Below are 17,801 nucleotides of genomic sequence, written 5' to 3' on the forward strand. Positions count from 1 at the left end.
TTTGCTTACACATAAGGTAGGAAAATACCACACAGCTTACGGGATGAAAATGAGATCCAGAATATTACAAGCAATATTCTAAGGCCGTTGATGGCCAAAATTTATTCTGCCAGGGGGAAGAAACTTCAGACAGAATTATCAATACTCATGTTTTTACTAAAACTATAAACTGGTGGTCTTTTTATTTTTTAAGAGTGAGGAAAAATTTTGAATTAAAAAAATAATCGATTACAGAAGAAATTTTGCCTTGAAATATACATAGAGGATAGCAGTCTAAAGACACCAAATTCATTACTGCCATTAGTTATTTTTAATGCAAACAATGCATAAGAGTTAAAAACATATTTTATTTATTACACTGATGGCATAAACTAATACAGTCAAAAGTCGTTAATCCGGACTCGTTGGGACTTCGGCGATTCCGGATTATAGGTCATCAGTTTAAATCTGGTAAAATGGCATGCAGAAATTATAAAATTAAAAATATGAAACCGTAATTTACGAAATAAAGAACAATTATGATCTAAAGGGTATCAAAATTTACAAAAAAAAAAGCTTAATATTTATTTGTTTACTTTATTAAACATTTCTTTCAATGTAAGTTGTTTAAGTTGCTTCATTTTTTATGTGATAATACATTCTCTTTAATTCTATAAACAGACATAATTTCCTGTTCAGTTACAAAGTTCCGTTGTTCAAGTCCCATAATTGCTGCATCGAGAATACCGACTAATTTGTCAATCGAAATTTTTTCGTTTTCAATAACCTTTTCAATAATGTCACTTTCTTCGCTATTGGAAGCGAATTATAATGACGAGGCATTTGATTTAAATCATATCAAAGACGGAGTATATCGAGATGAAATACTACATTGAGTAAGGAATTATAAGCCAAATAAAATAAAACATCTGCCCTTAAAATAAGGATAGTGCTGACAGATCAACTTCCAATTCATTGCACGCCGCCGCGGCGTTAAAGATAAACAAACGTTAAAGTTTAGATAAATCAAGGATATGCCTTTATCCATTTTTTGCAGCAATTCCACTTTTTGTTTAATGGACTCCGAAAGATACTTTCGCTTTGTATATCCTTTACATATTAGTAAATATATATCGGAAATTCTATTTGACATAATCGAAAGTTCAAGCTTACTTTTATAAAATTGCTCTAACAGTCTGCAAAAAATAATAATCCGGATCAAATTCGAAGATTAAGGAACAACGCAATCTGCAACATTAACTGAAATAGATAATTAGATAATTTTAAACGCGCATTCGTAAACATATTTTGAGCACGCGCACACGCAAATTTGCAGCGGTAAAGGTCTTATGCGCATGCGTTAACGCGACGCATGCACAGAAAGTTTGTAGCTTTGAGGTCCGGATTATGGGTGTCCGAATTAACGACTTTTGACTGTACTCGCTGCAAAATATTAATGTCATTAAATAGACATATAAAATTATTTTTAAATAATTAATTTTTTTACTTTGATGAGCAATGCACTTACACAATTCAGAAGATAAATAACTCATAAACTGGCAACAATTGGCATTAATTTAGTAGGCAAAGAGTGCTAAGTGAAAGTAAAAGCGACTGTTTAAGAAGTTCAAAAATTGAAAGAATTGTGCATAAAAATTGTATTACTTTACTTTTCTTACTGATGGCTAAACATTTATTACAGTTCTATGTGAAAATAGTTTTGCATAATTTTCAAACTAAGAATCAGCTATATGTAATGCTCAGAAATTTTAATACTACAAACACCATCAAAATTTTAAAATGTATTCAATTATTTTAAAATTAGAGAACTATACAACTATAAAGAAAAGCAATAGCTATAAATATAAATGCATACCTATATTCAGGAAATAAATGAAATTCTGATACTTTCAGGAAATCATTTAATGTTGGAAGGCTTGAAATGACTTCATGAACTTCATGGAACCGGGAACTATCTTTCATGTATGTTTTGTGCTTATTTTCCTTTAAATGCTATAGAAGACAAAATGTATTTATTTAAAGGAAAAAAAAAAAAGTTTTGCATTGCTACTTATATAAACATCTATGAAATTATACAGAATATATTTCTACGCACAGCTACATGATAAAAAATAATAATCATGAATTATTATAAGTGCAGTTGTAAGAGAAATATGCCTGTTTGAACATTAAAGTTAGAAAAATTCAACTTATTTGATATTTATTTCAGAGAAGTCTTTCAGTCCTTCAGGAGAATTTTACATAGAATTCTATTCCAGATGCATATTATTTTTGATTGACTAATATAAATAATAATATAAATATACAACCACATTTTTAAATTACATTATTACGAGAAAAGATTAAATAATTTAAGTTTTTAAACATACATTTTATTCATTTTAAAGTTTAAAATTCATTTTCATAACTTCTTAGAGATAAAACTGAAAAAATATTATACTTTTTACGAATTAATTTGCCAGAAGAAAATCACATCTTAGCTAAGCAACTTTCTGTTACTGTGGGGAAAAGGGGGGCGGGAGAGACAAGAAGAAAGAAAAAAAAAAGGGAATATATATATATATGTATAAATTTGAATTTAACAAATGCAATATCTCATTCATATTAAGCTAATTAAAATTTTAAATTATGAAAATTCCTTTATTTTATTACTCTAATAAATTGTATTTAAAATTCATTTATTTCATTTTACTTAACATTACTAATTAGTTTCTTATGAAACAATATATATATATATATGTATATGTAATAAAGAAGCACAAGGAAAAGCCGGAGCAGAGTCAATGCATGCTTAGATCAATATTGAAGAAGAATTTTGATTGTGTAGTATGCTAATAATGTTAACTTGGTAATATCTAAAGAACTTGACAGTCAAAGCAGTTTTAATTCCATTTTTATTTGCAATTGACTTTTGTGGCTACAATCCCTTAGCACTCTCGTCGTGCCTTTCCACAGAAGACTTACATTTTTGATACTGTTGAGATAGAAAGCTAGCCAGCGAAATTACATCTTAGCACAGTAGAGAGCAAAGCAGAAAATGCATAGTTATGCAAGATGGAAGTACGCGAAGAGAAAAATTTTGGTTTGCAATTTGGTGATTGGTCAAGAGGCGTCTGCATTTAATGGTTACGTAAGATATCATGATTAGAGTTTGAATGACGCAGCTTGGACTTAAGCGCTATTTTTTTTTAACAGATAGATAAAGTTCACAAATGAAATAGAAAATAAAAGAGGTTGTAATGAATTAAATTTAGAAGTTTGCTTTTATATTTTTTTCCTTACACATAATATGTAAAAGATTAAATTAGCAGCTTAAAAGTGAATTTCCCTTCTGTATTCTAATAATAGCAACATCTATTTGCACCGCATCATTTCAAGAAAAATCTATGTCATATGACTCTTACATAGTTCTGGTGATGTAAATTGAACTAAAACTCAAGCAGCCAATAATAATTTCACAGCAATATTAACTATCCAATCAAAATGCTTTGAGAACCAAAACTAACTCAGTTTGACTTAGGATTTCATCCTGAACATTACGCACTTGCTTTTTTTCTATGCTTTGCCCAGGCCGCACTGCAGTCTGTCCTTTCTTTCTTATTGCAAATTTATCTAAAATGTAAAATCTCTTGGAATAGGCACAATTGATGTGACAACTTGATTGTCGCCGCAACATGTTTGCAAAATAAAAAATGAAGATTTAAATCTGCTTTCGCCTCCAATTTCCTGTTCATTATGGATTAGCATTACTACGCCATCCAATTTTCTGCTCCTGAATTTATTACATATATTTATATACACATACACTTCATCTAATCATTTTGCATCAGTGACCACTTGCAAGACATACAGTTATCATACAAAAGAAAAAATATGTAATGATTTTCAATGAATCTAGCTTATGCAGTTTCACAGGTAAAGATAGTAATTAATAATCACTGAAATGAATCAGTATTTATTGCTTTTAAACTGCTTAGTTTGTTAATGAATAACAGAATAAATTTGACAGCAAAATTAAATATTATATTACACTTTGCAGTATAACAACACACTGTCTTGTGGAAGATAAAAAATAATTTAATACAACGTAAAATGTATGTTCTTTAAATCACTGAGTTTGCTGGCTGAACTCGAAAGACAAATATGTTGCAATCTGCCAAGTGGCAATACTTTTCTTTGATACTGCTGAGGTTTCTGACGAGTTCTGAAATATAAATATTTTACGCATTGCACAGTTGCAACAGAAAGCTTTTTATAAATCACTGAGTTTTTTATAAACTCCCACAAAGTATGAAATAAATAGTTCCTTAAACTCCCACAAAGTATGAAATAAATATAAAGCAAATTTGAGATTCAGGCTTCAAGCTGCATATGTTTGGATAGAAGAGTATGCGTGCTCAAAATCTGGTGACTATTTGCCATCATTTTCCCACAATCTACGAAACATAAATACAAATCCTTCATTATAAATATTAGTGGTAGTTTATGATCTCTAGAATCTAACCGGTAAATACCAATATTTTGTGAGCTTCATCTACATACTGAAGAAAGAAAACTTTCATCATCTTCTAGGACCTTTTTTCTCAAGTCACAGATACAACCAAAACATTTCATCATATCTGTCTCATCATCTTGAATCTTATCAGTGAACATTACATACATAATAAACACATATCAGACAGTAAATACAATAGAATTTTAAAAATTCCCACAAAATGTTTGTGCAGATTAGAATCGTATCTGAATTTTGCTTACATTTCTCCTATTCTAATTTTTACATGAAATTTGGACTGTTTGCACATAACTAACCAAACAAAACATACTCAAATCTTCAGAACAGCTTAATCAAGATTTACAGACTACAAAAAAATACTTTTTAAATAAAATTATATACAAGGAAAATAATGCCCATATAAAAATGCAATGGACAGAAAAATTATAAATGGGAGCAAATTATTTTGAAGAAGGAAAAAAAAAATTCATTCATAAAAATACGGTTGCTCAGATTGAAAGTAGCACTGTGGTGATTGCACCATCATTTTAAGATACAGAAGACAATGCATGCCCCTATAAAGGATGCTGAATGCTGGGAACACATGCCATATTGTCAGAGTACCACAGAAGTTTGTGTAATAACATAGGAACAAAGGTCAGCAGTATCATTTGTATCAAGGGTGTCTCCAAATGATGCCAAAATGCAGTCATGCAATTTTTAACACCTTAAAATTTAACGTTATCGTTGTGTGCAAAATGTGTATGGCACAGAGTATTTGTTACACAGATCAATAGTCAGATGGTGTAGCAATTTTCATAAAGGATGAAGAAGTAGCAACCACAGGGCACGACCAGGTTAAGCACATGTGGTTATCACCCATGAAGCAATTGCAGCTGTAGACAATCTAAGAAATAATAGACAAATCACTACTCAAAAGAGATAGCAGATGGAATGTCTATGAGCAAAGGAAATGTTCACACAATTCTGCATGAAAATTTGCAATGCCGAAGGGTCTGTTCGCCAACAGGTTCCGAAACATTTGACTGAGGAGCAGAAGAGCTACAGCATGGATATTACCATGGAAAACCTTATGCATTACCATGAAATGAGGAACTATTTCCTTTCGTGGATTATTAACACTGATGAAACATGATCCGGGCACTAAATGCATGACTATTCATGATGGTACCATAAATTAATTATGGTACCATCATATATATTTATATATATATATACGACGACACCCTTCATGCCCGCGGCCAAAGAAGACTCATGCATCCATAGCTGGAAAAGTCATGCTTACATTCTTTTTCATCGATGGCCCATTGCTGTTAGAATAGTTGACTCTGGGCATGATTGTTAATGCTGCCAGATACTGTTCCACATTACATAAACTGAGGGGGGAGAGTCAAGAACCAGCGACACGGTATGTTATAATGCAGGGTTATTCTGTTGCATGATAATGCTTGTCCTCATGTGGCTGTTGCATGCAAAAGAACACAGAATTTTGTAGGAGACTCTGGAACATCCCCTACAGTCCTGATCTCTCACTTTGTGACTACTATGTCTTTGGTCTGCTCAAGTAAGCTTTGAAGAGACAGCAATTTGCAGATAATAATGAGTTCCAAGCTTCCATTAAAAAACAGTGCTACAACCAAAGAGTTTTCTCACCCAGGGTATCCATCATGTTGTGGATCGCTGGGACACCTATTTCAACCTCCAAGGCAACTATGTCTACTACCCTATATGTATTGCTTTTTTTTATTTTGTATATTTACTTACAGCAATGCAATTAAAGCATTCGTCTCACCGAGTGTAGTGTCACTTTTATTTGGGCAACCCTTATATAAATAATGCATTATATTTATATATATAATAGCTTATATTTTATACAAAGCATTTCAGTACCATGTTTTATGTCATCTAGGATGGGTAGGGTGAAATCTAACGACTCAGAATCATAACGCATTCCTGAAATGCTCTTCCAACACAGAAAATGTTGGAGTAGTTCCAAGCGTTCTTGCAAAGAATCATCATTTAACACAAGGACCCAGAGTTAGTAGAATGGTTTATTATACAAACACTAAGTTATCTGATATGCATTTGGCATACAGACCTGCCAAATATATAATGGACCAGCTGCCCAGAGCTTGTAAGCGGAACGATAACTTACAAGGCTAACTCCTAGCCACAACTTTTTTGCAAGTCTGCACAGGAGTTCAGGCTCCTATTAAACAGCTGCCATGAATCGGGCACAATCTCCAAGGACTCAAAGAGAATGTGTTGCATCAGGTAACAATTTGAATATCTTTAAGTTTAGTGCACACAATGGAGTTTCCTAGAAAACGAAAGGCATGCATATCCAGACACTTCAATTAGGCAATTACACTTCTCGTATTGCTTTGCATAACGCTGTCTTGAAAAGCATGCTACAGATCCCCACTTCTCTGCTAATGTGTTCTTTATTGATGAGGTATCTTTTACAGGAGAAGAGGAGAAGGAATATTCAACACACATAACACATACTTCTTGGTAGAGGAAGACCCTCATGCAACATGATGTAGCTCAGAGTCAGTTTTTGCTTAATGTTTGGGACAGCATTGTGGGAGGAATCACCACAGCTAGTATTGCCTTTTCATGTAACTTGTTGAAGCTCTTGGGTCCTTCTGCAGCAAGTCTTCCTATAACTTTTGTGTCACAGATTTCTGCATCGATGCAACAGACAGTGTGGTTACAACAGAGTGGGGCTGTTGCCAATTTCAGTTGTAATGTTTGTACCCAACTACATGTCGGATTTGGGCAATAATGGATTGGATGTGGTGGTCTGATGCTTTGGCCTGCTTGATCACTGCACTTTTCATATCTTGATATCTTTTTACAGGAACATATGAAGACATGTTTATGACACCCCTGTTGACAACATCGAGGAGCTGTCTGCATGAATCATAGTAGCTGTCAGGGAAATTTGAGATATGGCTGGAATATTTCAGAATATTTGGAATTCCGTTCACTGTAGACGTGAAGCCTGAATTGAAGTCGGTGGATGAAACTTCAAACACTGATTTATTAGTAAAACCAATATTAACTTATGCAGTGTCTTTTTATCTCTTATGTTTTTGTATATGCCACAACGTCAGGAAAGGATTTTCAACCCTGTATTGTTGTATGATACCGAGTCATTGGGTGCACCCTATCCCTTTTAGAAGTTCTGAAATGTGGTACTGAGACACCTGGTATAAAACAATTAGTATATACACCAGTAAAATTATTATCAAAGCAATTTTTATACTCTTAAGAAGAAATAAATACACTGCTTACAACATCTTCTGCACTGAGATTTTCCTTAAATTTAATTCCTGCACTGATTCTGCCATATATAATCCAAGGTTGTGCAATTGTAATAATAAGAACAGTGTTAACCGAAAGTTACAAGCATTGAAATTTATTTTATTTATTTATTTATTTATTTATTTATTTTTGTTTTTGTATCCAGCAATTGCAGCTGTAGACAATCTAAGAAATAATAGACAAATCACTACTCAAAAGAGATAGCAGATGGAATGTCTATGAGCAGAGGATATGTTTACACAATTCTACATGAAAAGTTGCAATGCCGAAGGGTCTGTTCGCCAACAGGTTCCGAAACATCTGACTGAGGAGCAGAAGAGCTACAGCATGGATATTACCATGGAAAACCTTATGCATTACCACGAAATGGGGAACCATTTCCTTTCGCGGATTATTAACACTGATGAAACATGATCCAGGTACCATCAATTAATTATGGTAACATCATATATATTTATATATGACGACACCCTTCATCCCCGCGGCCAAAGAAGGCTCATGCATCCATAGCTGGAAAAGTCATGCTTACATTCTTTTTCATCGATGGCCCATTGCTGTTAGAATAGTTGGCTCTGGGCATGATTGTTAATGCTGCCAGATACTGTTCCACATTACATAAACTGAGGGGGGGAGTCGAAAACCAGCGACACGGTATGTTATAATGCAGGGTTATTCTGTTGCATGATAATGCTTGTCCTCATGTGGCTGTTGCATGCAAAAGAACACAGAATTTTGTAGGAGACTCTGGAACATCCCTACAGTCCTAATCTCTCACTTTGTGACTACTATGTCTTTGGTCTGCTCAAGTATGCTTTGAAGAGACAGCAATTTGCAGATAATAATGAGTTCCAAGCTTCCATTAAAAAACAGTGCTACAACCAAAGAGTTTTCTCACCATGTTCTTAATGTATAATGCCAGACAAAGGAACAAATCCTCAGCAAGATTCTGGTTAACAGACTTTAGTCTGACCTTCATATGAAAATCATCTGTGCAAGAGCAACACACACAGATGAACTCCCGAAAACTGGTTTCAGGAAAAAGATGTCAGATTCTGTGGAAGAAATTGTACCTATATGTCTGTTACTTAGATTACTTAGAGACAGCAATTTGCAGATAATAATGAGTTCCAAGCTTCCATTAAAAAACAGTGGTACAACCAAAGAGTTTTCTCACCCAGGGTATCCATCATGCCGCGGATCGCTGGGACACCTATTTCAACCTCCAAGGCAACTATGTCTACCCTATATGTATTGCTTTTTTTTTTATTTTGTATTTTTTTATTTTGTTATTTTGTATTTTACTTACATCATTCCATTTTTAGTCCAAAGAGGCTTTGTCCCTAAAGGACTTTGTTTTTGTTTTGCGTTGAATCACTATAAACAGTGTATTACTTTTCATATTATTGCCACCAAATACTATAGCCCTGTATCATATCTGAAGAAATTAAATAATGATGAATCTGCATAAATGTATGTATGTTTCTCGCATTGTGATAAAACGTTACCTAGGGCCATCCAATTTTGAATGACGTAATCCTACTGCGAATATGGGCATCTGAAAGCCCAAATTTAAAATCCTACTGCGAATATGGGCATCTGAAAGCCCAAATTTAAAATTTGGAATTTGTTTTATTATTGATTTCATATTTTGTAAAACTTTAACGAATTTTTGATTAACAAACTCAATGATTTAAAAGCGAGCAATGACAACACTCTACTGTGGGGCCTTTTTATCTCCAGCGTGCGGAACTCTGCATTGGAAATTCTAAAGATATGCTCATTTTAAAATTATTTTGTGACATTGCTGTCGAACTGAATTTTATGGTTTAAGTGCAAAGAACATGATATTTAATAAATAAAGGTAACACACAAGACATTAAAAAACACCCCTTTGGACATAATTTAAAATCTGAAACCTTAAAATCTGAAACCTTTCAGATTTTTAGTATTATTATTATTTTGTGAATGATATTCTAACAGATATCTCCAACTACAATAGCAATGTACTATGCAGATATTGCAATTCTAACTTTCTGAATACAATCTAACAGGCATTAAAAAAAACTATACTCATGCATTTAAGGCCTTATACATTTTCTTGAAATTTCAGATCATTGCCAAAATATTAGTAATAGTCTTATTTGCTAAAAAGATTAAATAAAACTTTCAAAAGTCATGGAACGAACTTTATTAAAGTTAAATACTGTAGATAAGTGATTTTGACAGTAATTTATTATAAATGCAGTTTCTATATATATATATATATATAAAGGGGGGAACAAAACCCTCAATCACTGTAAAATGCAAGTTATGTGACATACGTGGTACATAAGGAATCATAAAATCTAAACTTTAACAATCCACACAAAATTTTCAAAGATGAAAAAATTATAAGAATTCTTCTAATATGTCAATCATAATTGATTTAATCATGGTTAATCAGGAAAAGAAACAAGGCATTTTTTTATTTGCTACAAAATTTCTTAAGAACAATTTCAAATTTGAAAGTATTTCAATATTTCAAAATATTCCTACCAATAAGCTATTGGTACTTTTTGGTGATGAAATATATTTTTGATGTCATCCAAGTGGTTAAAAATATTTTCTATTGCTGGCAATACCCAGGCAGCACGTCTCCAAAAATATACATATAATTTTGGTGAAATAAGGGTATGGTATTTTTTGCACGTTACTTTTACGAAATATGTACGAATGAAAAAGGCAGAAGTTACTCTTGACTCTTGATCGTTATTTTCCACACGTTATTTTTACGAAAATTATACGAATCCGAATGTACTGATAAAACTACCGCCATGATGGCATATTTTATTCGTCACTTTTACGCATATTATACGAATCCGAATGTTCTGAAAGAAACTACTGCCTTTATGGTATATTTCATTCGCCACTTTTACGGATATTATACAAAGTCTAAAAAGATTGAAAATGAAGTTTATTAATTCAAAATATTTAGTGTATTTCTGGCATTTCACTTTGTTTTCCTTGTCCACGAACATGAAAAAAGCAGCATTCATATATGAGGCTAAAATTTTTCTATAAATTTTAACATGTGAGCTAAATCTTTACGTGCATTTTTACAAAAAATTATATTTTCTTAATTCCAACATCTTCAAAATAACTTATTTATTTTCTTATATCAAATTTGTTATTTTTATTCATATCAACACTTACATTAATTTACACAATTTAATTTCTTTTATGAAAATCCTATTACCCATTTAACTGGAATAAGCTGTATATTAAATTTGTGTACTTACTGAGTTTGGTACAATACTCGACTTATTTTATTTAGCAAATGTGGGCAATTAAATTGGAATAAGACTAGCAAATCTTTCATGTCAAGGAATAGAGTAATAAATACAGGAGAAGATCCTCGAAAACGTTTAACTTCTTGAACAATAGTTTAATGTAGACCAAAGGATCATTAATTATAATCAAAGATATACTAATATTTTTATTTAATAATAATAATAATAATAACTCTATGAAATTGCAAGCTGAATCCAGATATTTTACATATATTTCAGTTCCTTTAATCTTTGTTATAAAAATCATATGAGGCTAATTTTTTTTATTTTGTTTAATGTACGGAAAAAATGATATAGCGATTTTAGTAATTTTTATATGAGGAAAAAATTAATAAATAATGTAAATAAATAATTATATTATATTTTATATTTTTCCTGAAACAGTTAAAGACATTCTTAATATGGAGATCTACAGAATAAGTACAAGGGTCCAGTTAAGAGCGTTTAATACCCCTTTCTCATGTCGATTTTTAATAACAGATGGCGCTACGAACGTTGAGCGATAAAGACTCAAATCTGTAAGACTACCTACAGCCTGGTTACTATGGCAACGACGCTTCCTTCCTCTGTACTCGTTTGGCGGGAAAGTGAGTAAGCCATAAAACACATCCCCTCAGTTGAACAAAAGACCTGCTGTCATTTCTTCCGTCTGTGACTCAGACTGCAGGGTATGTTTTGAACAGGAATAGAACTTTTCCACCTTTGTGTTGAATGAAAGATATCTGTGAGATACGTACAGCAGTCGCTATTTCTTTTCGCAAAATTTGTTCATCACGCTTTTCAATGTTGCGTAATGTTTCATAATTTGCCGTTATTTTGCGAAGAAAACAAATTTCATCGCGACATAAAAATTATATATAAATGATTTTATACTTGATGATATGTGTATACTTATATAGCACACACATAATATTCCATTTACTCATCCATCCATAATATTTCATAAATTACCATCCATAATATTCCATAAATATGTGTTAGCACTTTCCAGAGCTTTATGTATATTTTTTACTTGTATTATAAAATCGTATAACACTCCTAACTATTATTTTTTTACTTCAAAAGTGGATAAATCATTATCAAATTTTTCTAGTACACGGAGAAATGGTCTATGTATCCACACACATAAACGTAGTAAAAGATTCTATTGTTGATTGAATATCTTTTGGCAGCAATATCAAGATGCAACGAAAATTCGAAATCAATTAATAACATGCATTTTATTACAAAAACATTAGCAGGACGTATTATTTGCACAAAAAACTTAGTGTGGAAATAATTTGCGGCACATTATCTGAGATCCGCTTTGAATGAATACATAAAGTGTTATAATGAACAATCAGTTTTAATATTTCACTTGATACTGAAATGCATAAAATCAAATTGCGTTTCTATGTTTCAGGTTTATAAAATACAGCTGATAATTGAAGGGGTATCAGGTTTATAAAGTACAAGCTGATAATACATGATAAGGGAGAAGAAATTCCTAAATTACAAAATTGAATATTATATTTTAATAAAGTAAAATGATACATATTATAGATACATCCTAAAAAACGATAATATATATATATATATATATATTGTATATCGTTGTATACCGTATATATATATTATGTATTTATATGTATATCTACTCTTTTCCGGATGTAACTGTAATTACGTACTGTGCTGGTTTATCATCTTCCTGTAGCGATGCATTTGGATTTGCTGTGTATGAATCTGTTTCATTGAACAGGAACAAATAGGAAACAGAATATTGAAAATTGAATTTTTTTAAAGCATTAGTAATTTATATATATTAGATTGACTAAAAAGAGTATATTCATGCATAACGTATAAATATGCGAAGTGAATACTTTTTGGCAATCTCCTTTCTAGGATGATCATTTTTAAAAATAACCAGTACTGTTGATAACATAAACACCGGTATGATCTATCTGCCTAAGGGAAAGGATGTCTTCGTGGAAGACTTTCTAAGGGAAATTGGCTCCTAGACACGTTACACAGGGTAAAACCACGAAAGCGCAACCAGTCCCTTCGCGGGATTCGAAACTCGGACCGAAATACTGGTGTTCAGCTACTTTACCGCTTCGTGCCTCATTTCAGAGCGGATTCGCTATATATGAAACAGAGTAATGTGCTGTTACCGTATTTAGCAGCCTGCCTTTTTCCTTGACCTACCATAAAAAAATAAAATAGCAAAATTATAACAGCGTCTCTAAAAAGATGCTTTGCTATATTCTCATTAAATCTTTATCATTCTGCGCTACTAAAAACGAAGTACGATTATTTCAAATACAAAATTTTATAACATTACTTTACAGAAAGCGATCTCATGTCTTCTAAAAATAAAACCCAACATCTGTTTCTACTCAAGCGCTTACTTTCTAGACAAAGTAATTTCAGTGTAACGTACGTTCAGTTTTATCTAACTTTGAACGGAAAAAAAAAAAAAAAACTACGTACATAACAGGCAAAGATATTAACAGCACATAAATTTACTCAATTATATTGGATTACCAGAGGAGAAAAAAATAATTCGATGAGATAATTCTCTGAGAATTCATAAACGCTAAATTAAGAATAAATTTTATAAAATGTTTACTAATGAATACATGTATTTGCATAGTAAGTTTCCTTTTTTAAAAAATTTTTCATCTTTATCATGTTTATCGGAGTGCCGTATTTAACTTCACAATTATGCTCCGAAATTTCATTGCTGTAGATTGGATTATTACCAATATATAATTCTACTAGTAACCAGAGCCAGTATTAGAGGTTTCTGCTGCTCACTACAATATCTGTGGCTCTTACTTCTGCCACGCGCCGCCAGTGGCTGAGTGGTTAAGAATATTGATTACTGGAAGTTCGACCTGGTTTCGGTTCGATCCCAGGCGAACCAGCTGGCTGCATGGTTTGTTTTCCTGTTGTGCAACATGAATACGACCTAGTTTCCTTCAGCAATTAGGCTCACCCGCGGCCGAGCGGTTAAATCGCTGAACACTGGTAGTTCCGACATGGGTTTGAATCAAGGCAAACGGGCTGGCTACATGGGCGTTTTCATAATCTTCCCCGTGTGTAACGTGTATGGGGAGCTTTGCTATAAACTAAACTAAGCCTTCAGAAACTTCCTCCACGAAAGCATCTGCTATCTGCCACCTCGTGGCTTTGCTATATTCAAAGAGCCTAACCCAATTCTAGCACTCAGTTCCTCTCTAAATTCTAGCGGGCGAGCGCTAAAGTCGCCTATTACTGGTAGTTCAACCTCGGCACATTACCTGAGTTCAGCTTTGAATGAAAACAACATAAAGTGTTATAATGAACGATTAGTTTAAAGATTTCACTTGATACTGAAATGCATAAAATCAAATTGCGTTTCTACATATCAGATTTATAAAGTACAGCTGATAATTGTAGGAATATCAGGTTCATAAAGAACAGTTGATAAATACATGAGAAGTGGGAAGGAATTCATAAATTACAGAATTTAATGGTTGTAACGAAAATTTTAAGCACGAACGTTCTTCATAAAGTTATGAAAAAAAAAAAAGCAGTCAGTACCTTTAGTGCGGATAGTAATCACTACCAAAAATCTATGCGTTTCTACCAATTTTTTGGTAGTTTTTCAAAACCTTCGGCTCGGAAACTTGGTGGCCCGAGTCCAAACACAGGTCAACCTCATTTCGGACGTCTTGTGCAGAAGTGAAGATAGGACCAGCAAGATGTAGCTGAAAGTCCGAACGTGCGATGTCGGGGTTATATGGTGGATGTGGTGAAAGATCCCTTTCGAGTCCGTACAGAGGCCAGCCGGTGAATGCAAACACGTATGGTATTATCTTGATGGAACGTTACCTTTCTGCGCCGGAACTCAATTCGACTCTTTTCCTTGATAGCAGCGTCAACATGCACTAGCATCTCGTTGTATCCTTTACTGTCAAGGGTTTTACCTTTTTCCATATACTATTTGTGATTAATACCACGGCAATCCCACCAAATACAAAAGAATGATCTTTTTGTTAGTCAAATTACGCTTTACGATGCTGCCGACGGACTCACGGGCGCAGATCAACTAAATTTTTGGCCTATGTTGTTGAAATAAATTTATTTTTCAACACAAGTGACTATCCAGATCACCAGATCCAAAGCATGATCTTTTCGTTAGTCAAATTACGCTTTGCGACGCTGCCGACAGGCTCACCGGGCGCAGACCAGCTCCCTTTTCGACCTATATTGTTTGTGTAAACTTGTCTAACTTTGAAAGAAAAAAAAAAAAAAAAAAAAAAAAAAAACTATGTATATAACACGCAAAGATATTACAGAACATAAATTTACTCAATTTTATTGGATTACCAAAGGAGGAAAAAATACTCAGATAACTCTCTTAGAATTCTTAAACGCTAAATTAAGAATAAATTTTATAAAATGTTTACTAATAAATACAAGTATTTTAAATAATAAATTTTTCCATCTCTACATATACCACGTTTATCGGAGTGTCGCATTTGACTTTACAATTAAGCTCCGAAATTTCCTTGCTGTAGATTGGATGATTACCAATATACTTACAATCCTACTAGTAACCAGGGCCACTATTAGGGATTTTTGCTACTCAGTACATTATCTGTGGCTCCTACCACACGCCACCAGTGGCCGAGTGGTTAAAACTACTGAATACTGGAAGTTCGAACTGGTTTGGGTTCGATGCCAGACGAATCAGCTGGTTGCATTGTTTGTTTTCACCGTGTGTAACATGAATACAAGCCAGTTCCCTTCAGCAATTAGGCCCTCCCGCGGTAGAGGAATTAAATCGCTGAACACTGGTAGTTTCGACCTGGATTCGAATAAAGGCTAACGGGCCGGCTGCATGGACGTTTTCAGTTTTCATAATTTTCTGTATGTGTAACGTGTATGGGTTGTCAATTTCTCTAAGAAAGTTCAACATGAAGGCATCCTACTGTGCTTTGCCATAATAACCTAATCTAAGCCTTCAGAAAATGACTCCACGAAGGCCTGCCATCTTAAGAAGGTAACCCTCGTGGCTTTGCTACATTCAAAGAGCCTAACGCAGTTCTAGCAAGCGAGCCGCCGAACACTGGTAGTTCATCCGGAGTTCAAGCCTCGATAACGAGTTGGATGCATGACCGATTTTGGTGTTTTCCAAATTCACCTGCTTTGGCGTAATCAAACTCTATAATTCTAAACAAACTGACGTTCGGTTTGGCTCCAACGGCTCTAGCACCACGTTCCAAATTATAACTACAGTTCAACAAATAAATGTCTGGCGTATACATTCGAATAACCTAAGTTAAAAAAAAAAAAAAAAAAAAAAGGCTTTTTAATTTCTTCCACAACCAAGCATGCATGCACATAAAGCGAATAAAGAAAAACTTATGGAGTGCAATAGGGTTCTAATCCATAACATATTTAGTTAGTGATCACCATCATTGGGAGCTATAAATATGCTATATTGACGGGAAGGAGAAAATTTTACTTCCTGAGTGAGCTAATTCAGAACTAGTCATTATTTCATCTGTCATCTTAAATTTAGGATGTCAAATTACGTGACTAACAAAAACCTAGTATTTATATGAAGCTTGATAAAAATCAAAGTTTTGAAGACGGTATATGTGATCATGTTCGGTTGATTACCATTATGATCAGCAAATAACAACAGCAATTTACTGATGTCTTTCTTATCTTTATATTCAGATGTAGTTTTCAGGGCAACTAGAGAAAATTTATTAATTACTTTTATTATTTTTGATACTTTATACGTACGAAAATACATACTTGTAGGAAGAGAGATATAAATATCATATTTGAACAAATAAAAATAAATCGTGACGTGAAGACCCTAGAGATACGGCTTCTGATTGCTTTTCAAATTTTTACCATATTAGTAACGATATAATCGAATAATCTTTCAAAGATTATTGTTTACCGATTTTAGGTAACAACTAGAAAACATTTTTTCGAACTTATCCTCAAACAAGTTTGCTATTGGTAATGAATACTGCTGTATCATGAATCAGGTACGGCGCTATGCATTTTGCTGACTTTGTACGCAATAAATTCTGTTGTCAAGTGCCCTTCCCACAAAATTCTAAAATTTTATTGCTTGATGCTTCGCTGAATTTTACAATTTTGCTGTACCTAAATTCTGCCGTACCGGCAGTGATCATGATTTCAAATTCCCCCTCCCCGAGATTTACTGTGTTATCTGAAAAACAGCTCACAAGTTGCTAAAAATAGCTATAAAACTGGTTCCACAGCTTTTAGCAACGGCCTCCCGTTGTGCGTTTGGAAACTCAGCTTTTGAAAGAAAAGGAAGGGGAATAATTTCTCTCTGACTACAGTATAGATGAGGACCGTGACTTTGTTTGAGCTACTGCAGAATGTTCTGAAATACACTTTTTTCTGTTTCGGCAACATTCATCTTGAGAATTCAACACTTGTTCATTAGCCCTTAGTAATTGACAGAAATGCTTTTAGAAAGTAGTGGGTTCATTGATACCAACAAAATGGTTGGTATCAATAAACTGGGGATACGTTAGTTTCAGTTGTTGGGTTCAAATGAACCTTTCAAATACTAAAAAAGTCCTTTTGCATAATCGAAAGAATTTCAT

At 33.3% G+C, this 17,801-nt stretch overlaps 1 protein-coding gene across 3 annotated transcripts in view; it reads right to left on the minus strand.

The window, feature by feature from the left end:
- The window catches only part of LOC118192021 (uncharacterized), a 111,102-nt gene that overhangs the window by 13,862 nt on the left and 79,439 nt on the right, over positions 1-17,801 (minus strand). For all 3 annotated transcript variants that reach the window (XM_085819319.1, XM_085819322.1, XM_085819324.1), the window contains one exon: positions 1,856-1,992. In XM_085819319.1, coding sequence (XP_085675445.1) covers positions 1,856-1,992 — 137 coding nt within the window. The remainder of the gene's footprint in view (positions 1-1,855; positions 1,993-17,801) is intronic.

The sequence above is a fragment of the Stegodyphus dumicola genome, chromosome 1, assembly GCF_044657685.1.
Source record: "Stegodyphus dumicola isolate Sdum_Otavi_A_Nest chromosome 1, ASM4465768v1".
Taxonomy (NCBI): domain Eukaryota; kingdom Metazoa; phylum Arthropoda; class Arachnida; order Araneae; family Eresidae; genus Stegodyphus; species Stegodyphus dumicola.